The following is a 7722-nucleotide window of genomic DNA, read 5'->3' as shown; positions in this document are numbered from 1 at the left end:
TGAGCCTGCTTCTTCCTCTCCCACTCCCCCTGCTTGTGTTCCCTCTCTCGCTGGCTGTCTCTGTCAAATAAATAAATAAAATATTTAAAAAAAAATATTCATAACTGATGGAAAAACATCTGAGTAAAGGCCTCAGTCTACACCATATAGAAAAAAAAAACACTTTTATAATAACTAAAATTCAAATATAATATATAAAAACGTTAATATTGGAAAATATCGAATTTTTGGTTTTTTTTTTAAAGATTTTTATTTATTTATTCGACAGAGATAGAGACAGCCAGCGAGAGAGGGAACACAAGCAGGGGGAGTGGGAGAGGAAGAAGCAGGCTCATAGCAGAGGAGCCTGATGTGGGGCTCGATCCCAGAACGCCGGGATCACGCCCTGAGCCGAAGGCAGACGCTTAACCGCTATGCCACCCAGGCGCCCCAATATCGAATTTTTGAATGGGTAAGTCCATGTGAGAAAAGAGAAAAAACAATAAATAAAATTATGTACAAATGTTATACTATTTCACATGCAAAACTGATTAAAATTTCAAAAGAAAATGAACACAAATTATTGCACAAATAATGACAGGATATGGGGCACCTGGGTGGCTCAGCTGGTTAAGCGTCTGATTCAGCTCAGGTCGTGATCTCAGGGTTGTGAGATCGAGCCCCACGTGGGCATGGATCCTGCTTAAGATTCTCTCTCTTCCTCTCCCTTGCACCCCCCCCTTCTTGCTTGTATGCTCTCTCTCTCTAAAAAAAAAAAAAAGAAAAAAAAGAAAAATAATGACAGGATAATGGATCGATGACAGGACTGGCCCCATATCTATACCTCCCTTCAGAAATAGCTGTTTCTAGATTGTGAGATTACATTTTCAGAATATTCCACATGCTTTACGATATATATTTGAATAATAAACATTCTGGAGCCATACTGGTATTGAGTTTTGACTTCATCAAGTTACTTAGTCTCCGACGGCCTCAATTTCCTCATTTGAAAAACAGTGATAATAATGTTATATGTTCTTTATGTATCAGATTTTATTATAAAATATATCATTTTGTATTAAGAAAAAAATGAGGAAGTAAAAATCAATAGAATGGTATTGCCAGATATTTTCCATGTGAATAATTGTTTCTCAAATATACTGCGGGTTCTCTTTTTATAGCAGTAGTAATTCTAAGGATGATATATATATCATATATATATATGGATATATATATATATAAATATATATACATGGATCTTTGGGAAAGCAAGGGGCCTTTACTCAAAAGTGTTCCAGGTAAACATACCATTCTGTTTTTCCACGTACATAGTGCGGCAGCTCTCTTTCCCAAACAAATATCAGTGTACTTGCTTTGTAGGATAGAAAAGTGAAAGAATAGTTCACACAGATGTAATATTTTAGTTATTATATAATTGCAGCTTTTACTATTTACTTCTTAAAGTAAAATTGAAATGAAGATATTATCACATCCAAAATTGAAAGCAATGCTTTCATATATTTTAAGCACAGAAATACCATTTTGTAACACTTAGAAAAACATCTGTTGCTATATATAAAAATATCTTTGATATACTAATTTTCCAAACATAAGGATAACTGGGACCCTTAGAAAACAGGCTGTGCCCACTGCCTCATGGTTTTCTAAACATCAGGGAAGGAATCATTTCCTGTGTAGTATTCTTTTCACAGCATCTTTCACATCTCTATTCCTCAGACTGTATATTAGAGGGTTTAGCATTGGTATTATCCATGTGTAGAGCACAGCTACAATCTTGTTTTGCTCTGGGGAGGAGGTGGCCCTGGGCTGGGCGTACATGAAGAACACGGTCCCATAGAACAGACTCNAAAAAAAATATTCATAACTGATGGAAAAACATCTGAGTAAAGGCCTCAGTCTACACCATATAGAAAAAAAAACACTTTTATAATAACTAAAATTCAAATATAATATATAAAAACCACGGCTATATGCGAGCCGCAGGTGGAGAAGGTCTTACCCCTGCCACGGGGGGAGGGGATCTTCAGGACGGTGGAGAGGATGTAAGCATAGGAAACCAGAAGGACAGCTGTGGTGGTGAGGATGATGACGGCAGAGAGAATGAACAGCACAATCTGATTCACAGATGTGTCATCGCATGAGATCTTGATCAGGGCTGGGACGTCGCAGAAAAAGTGGTCCAGTCTGTTTTCTCCACAGAAACGCAAACTGAAGGTGAAACCTGTTTGGACTATGGAGTTGATGGCCCCACAGATGTAGGATCCCGCCACCAACTGAGCGCAGACTTTCTGGGACATGTGCACAGGGTAAAGGAGAGGGGAGCAAATGGCTGAGAATCGATCGAATGCCATGACAGCCAAAAGAAAGCCTTCGGTTGTGACAAACAGAGCAAAGAAGAAAAATTGGACTGCACAGCCGTTGTAAGAAATCTTCTTTTCACTAGACAGGAAGTTAGCTAAAGTTTTGGGGGCAATGACTGTGGAGTAGCAGAGATCTAAATAAGACAAGTTTCTAAGGAAGAAATACATAGGCATCTGAAGTCTGGAGTCCATCTTAATGACAATTATCATGCTGATATTTCCCAGCACAGTGACCGTGTAGATAAGCAAGAACACTGAGAATAAGAGGGCTTGTAGCTTCGGAGGGGTTCCAAAGCCCAGCAGAATGAACTCGGTCACTTCTGAGTAATTCCTGTTAAGCTCGCTCTTCATGCCTGAGATGTACGTGGAACTGGAGAGACGGTAGAAATGAAAAGAAATGAGTGATCAGAATACTCGTTTTAGTAAAAAATAACTAAAAACCAGCACAGAAAAAATTTCATCATATTGTTCCCAATAAATTTCAAAATACCAATACAGAACAGATTGCTATGTTTAAAAAGTAAAGAATTTATTCTGATTGGTCAGCCTTTGAGATATACTTATTTTGCAAATAATGCAGATTTCTCTAAGCGTACTTTGGAGAAAGGGAGATTCTAGGAAAGTTGTCTAGAAACAAGAGCTGTTGTTGTTTTTCCCTTCTTGAGTTATTATCAGTTACTGCCACTGAAAGTTGCCTCCTCTACTGGAAGATATTTCTCACAGACATTATAATCCACTTAAAAGTTCATTTGGAGTGAAAATCCATTAAATTGATGGCCTCTTTTTATTTTTTAAAAATCATTTATTTTCCTTATCTACTATAGAAAAATAATAGACAAATATTATATTCATCTTTCTTATATTACGAAGAGAAAAACTTAAAATTCTGACAAAAGCATCATCCTTTTACACATTAACCTCATATTCTTATTTCTTCCATTATTTTTGTCTCTATGGTGACATGACTTTTAGCGGCACAATTCATCTACCCAAAACAGAAGTGATTCTTGTGTATATTTTCTTTTTTTTTTTTAAGATTTTATTTATTCATTCAACAGAGATAGAGACAGCCAGCGAGAGAGGGAACACAAGCAGGGGGAGTGGGAGAGGAAGAAGCAGGCTCATAGCAGAAGAGCCCGATGTGGGGCTCGATCCCACAATGCCGGGATCACGCCCTGAGCAGAAGGCAGACGCTTAACTGCTGTGCCACCCAGGCGCCCCTTGTGTATATTTTCTAAACATGATTTCATCAGACTGTTTTTTCTCTTTCCCCTTTTTTCCTTCTTTCCCTCCTTCCNGTGCCACCCAGGCGCCCCTTGTGTATATTTTCTAAACATGATTTCATCAGACTGTTTTTTCTCTTTCCCCTTTTTTCCTTCTTTCCTTCCTTCCTTCCTTCCTTCCTTCCTTCCTTCCTTCCTTCCTTCCTTCTTTCTCACTCTTTGGAATTTGCAGGTTGGAGTGCAGGCGGGGAATTCTAAGATCTTGGGTAGAGATTTTTCTGTCCTTTCAGAAACAAACCAATCTAATAAAAAAATACAAAAGATCTGTGCATATGGAGGAGAGAAGGCACACAGGACAATTTAAAGATAGGTCAAAATGGGAAAAAAGGAAGAGATATGTATTTAAACAAGTTTGCATTGTATCTATTTAGGCATATGCTATTATGGCCATAAGTGTCCTTAAAATATGGTGGTAGAGAAAGGAAGTAATTTTTTGTTTTATTTTCTTATCGAGAAATTAAGACAAAAACAGATTAAAAAGCTTCCCAGAGGCATGAGATTGAGCAATAGAGTGGTTTACTATTCAATAATCTATCACAAAATAAAAAAGAAAACTCTCAAACAATTCAAAGATTCACATACTATGGGAATATCTTATATAATTTTAGAATCATAATTCTGTAAAAATAGAAAATAATTATGTAAATTGTGTAATTATAATAATAAAAAGACATATGATATAAATTATACAATGTCTCATAATATCTCTTGTCATCTTTATTGTTGCACTGCTATGGTTTCACTAATTGTGACATTCTTTGAAGACAGGTTGGGACTATGCAAGTATATTAGACGCAATTTGGTCCAGTATCTATGGTATCTACTTTCTTAAAAAATTTAAAAGTTAACAGAAATGTTGACTGATTGATTTTAGAAGGCAGAAGAATCATCAAAATAATCTCTGGTACGGTCTATCAACTAAAAAGTACATGGCTTCCTTAAACTCATATTTTGCCTAAAATTTCTGGTTTCAACAGAAAAATTGAAATAAAAAAGAAAGATGTAATAAAGCAATCTAAAAAAAGGAAGTGTTGAGAATAAATTAGATAGAAAAGGTATTCTTAAGAATGAACTATTTCTTACCTTGTAACCCTCTACTATATGTGAAATCATGAAGAAACAAGAGTATGAAAAGAAGTGCACCTTGGTTTCCTGCAACAAGGATGGCATCTTTTCCCTGGTCAGATCAGACTCCAACTGCTAAGATGAACAAGGACGAGCAACAATTGTCGTTTCTTTCTCTCTCTCTCTCTTTCAGTTTATTGTACTTTTTCATTGGTTAAAACAACCACCAGACCTGGGACGGGTCCTGAGAGAAATTCTCTTGAGGAGGGAAACCAGAGTGCTGTGCATTCCCTCTGCAAGGTGTTAGTAAGGCGCAGAAGTCTTTCTCACCAGTAATGTACTTTGTATCAGAATGCAGAAGAAAAGTGAGAGAAGACATGATTCATTAGAAACTCACCAGACCTTGGGGAGGCAGAAGGGCTCTCTAGAGGACGTGAGAACTATCCTCCTGCTTCCTGACAAAACAGTAATAATAAACAAACGCGTTTGGAGGAGCAGTATTGGATTCTTCTTTTTAACTTCATGAGCTACACAGAGGGAAATTCACTATTTTTCATCGGAGTGGATATTAGAAACTCATTTCTTATCTCTACTGTTAATACATCATGCTTCTATTAGAAGAAATTTTACACGGAGAATAATCTAAACAGTCTGTTGAAGAGTTGGGGGGTGGGAGGGGGATTTTGAAGTAACAGGGACTGGCCAGAGCAGGCAGTCATACCTCCATCTATGATGTCAAAGCATGAGAAGACGTGCTGTTGAAGATCCCAGAAGCCTGGGGATTCCCTCAAGAGTGAGAACCATGGTGGGGTTTGGCCACCTGTGTTAGAACCAAAATGAGAAACCCCCAAGGAGCATACTGAGAGAGAAATTTCTTCTCGCACATCCTCAGCACTGTTGTTAGTGGGGAAACAGCGTCTCCAGGATCCTAGAGAACCTTCCTAATCTATCCTGATATTTCCCTTTAGCTAGGACAACTTTCTTTGGTATTTCTTATGGCACAAATCTGGCATAAGGCATTCTCTTACTTTTCCTTTCTTTGAAAAGTTCCTTATTTTGCCTTCAGTTCTGAAGCCTGTTCTTCTGAACATGCATTTTGGTTTGGTCTTCCCTCCTCCCATCTTTAAGCACTTTAAAGTTGTTGTTCAATTGTTTCTGGTTTGAACTGTTTCTGACAAGTGTATGCTTTAACTTTGATTTGCTTGTGTGTGATGTCTCTTCCCCCCCAATCTTGCAACTTTGACAATGTCCTTTTTTCACTCATCTTCAGAATTTTATTCTGATGTGCTTTATTTGTTTTCCTCTCTGTCTATCCTGCTTGGGATTTTGTCCAGTCCATTTTCTTGCATCTGTGTGGTTAGATTTGTCATCAAATATGAAAAAAAAATTGCCCATTATAATTTACATTATTTTTCTGGCCCCTCTTCCAGTTACATGGGTAATATTTCCTGTTGTCACTGAATGCCTATTCATTATTTTTCCTTTTTAACTCAACCTTAGGTTTGATTTGTTTCTATTGCTACGTATTCCAAGTTTAAAAATCTTTTCCCCCTGGTTTGTTTCCTTTTCTCAGAAATTAGTCTTTCACTACTTATTATGCAACCTCTAAAAATATTTGATTCATATATTTTCTCCAGAGTTTGTCTTGTGATGGAAGACAAATCTACGGTAACCATTCTTTTGTAACTAGATGTGGAAAATATCTTAAATCTATTTTTAAAAAATTATTGAATGACCTTAGCATTTGCAGTATAAACATACACTTCAGTGAGATTTCTTATTCTTTTTTATTGCAGTATTTTATTTATTAATATTCTGTTTAGAACATTTGAAGTTAATGTTATGAGTAAGATTTGTCTATAATTTTTTTAGTTAAATGTCCATATGACACTTAAGAGAGATTCATAAATATAGTAGGAGAATATTTCCTTTATGACTATTTCTGACAGAGTTTATGTAAAAAAGATCTTATTTCTTTCTTAAATGTTTGCAAGTAAACACTGGTGAAGCCATTAATTCTTCATGGGAATACCACTAATAAAGATTCAGTTTCTTTAATGTATATTTTTAGATTCATATTTCTCTTTTACCCATAATTTTGTTCTATTTAAAATATTTTTATTTAAAAAATCATCAATTTTTGCTAAAAATGTTTTCTTTTTTTTTAATATCAGAAGACTCTGTAGTGCCATCCCCTTTTCATTCCTGATCCTTGTGATTTCATGTTGCTCTTTTCCCTTTTTAAATTGGCTAGGATTTTATACACACAACTAATCTTTCAAAGAATCAATGTTAAAGTCATGTGACTAGCTGGTATCATACATATTCTTTCTAATTAAGTAATTTTTATCTATATTATCTATTTTCGTTCTTTGTTGTGTTTTGACTTGCCATTTTCTATCTCTCATTATTAAGAAGATTATTATTATTAAGATCTAGATGTTCCTGCCTTTCTTCATATGTACAAGTAAGGCTTTGTATATCCCTCTAAGTACTACTCTTTCTTATGAGGCTTAGATATACCATAATTCATTATAATTTAGTTCGAACTAAATCAAAATTTAATTTGATAGATAACTAGAAAACTTTATGGACATAGACATTAGAAACAAACACTTCCTAAAAATCCATTTGATTTCTCTGTTAGGTTGACTATGATTAAGAACAGACACTGAACGGTTTCGATCAGTGAATTTGTTGAGGGTTTATGTCCCATCGATTGTGAATGACAGTAAGTGGATCTTAGGTATTTGTAAGAAATAGCATGTTGTTATTGCTAATGTTATTGTGGGTAGCTCAAGGATAAAAATAGTATATTAGATTCTGGTACATTTTACAGATTAGATATTCAAACTCTGTCTCTCGTGCTTTCTAGATGGAGAGATTGGAAAGCTCAAATGTCTCCTGCCACAAGGGTTCTTGACCCAGATTTTGTTCTACCAATTAGATCTATACAAACTCTGAATTTAGAATGGGCTAATGACATGGAGATCGACTTTCATTTTGACTTTTTT

General features: G+C 35.7%; 1 protein-coding gene across 1 annotated transcript; it reads right to left on the bottom strand.

Annotated features, from left to right (window-relative positions):
* Positions 1-1662: 1662 nt before the first annotated feature.
* Positions 1663-2711, bottom strand: LOC100481797 (olfactory receptor 12). Its single transcript, XM_002930335.2, has 2 exons — positions 1960-2711; positions 1663-1846 (listed from the first exon to the last, which is right to left on the bottom strand). The coding sequence occupies exons 1-2, from the start codon at positions 2709-2711 to the stop codon at positions 1663-1665; spliced, it is 936 nt and encodes a 311-aa protein (XP_002930381.1).
* Between the last annotated feature and the right edge of the window lie 5011 nt (positions 2712-7722).

Source organism: Ailuropoda melanoleuca, chromosome 16 (assembly GCF_002007445.2).
Source record: "Ailuropoda melanoleuca isolate Jingjing chromosome 16, ASM200744v2, whole genome shotgun sequence".
Lineage (NCBI taxonomy): Eukaryota > Metazoa > Chordata > Mammalia > Carnivora > Ursidae > Ailuropoda > Ailuropoda melanoleuca.
Note: the sequence above shows the minus strand (reverse complement) of the source record. Positions and strands in the feature narration are given on the sequence as shown.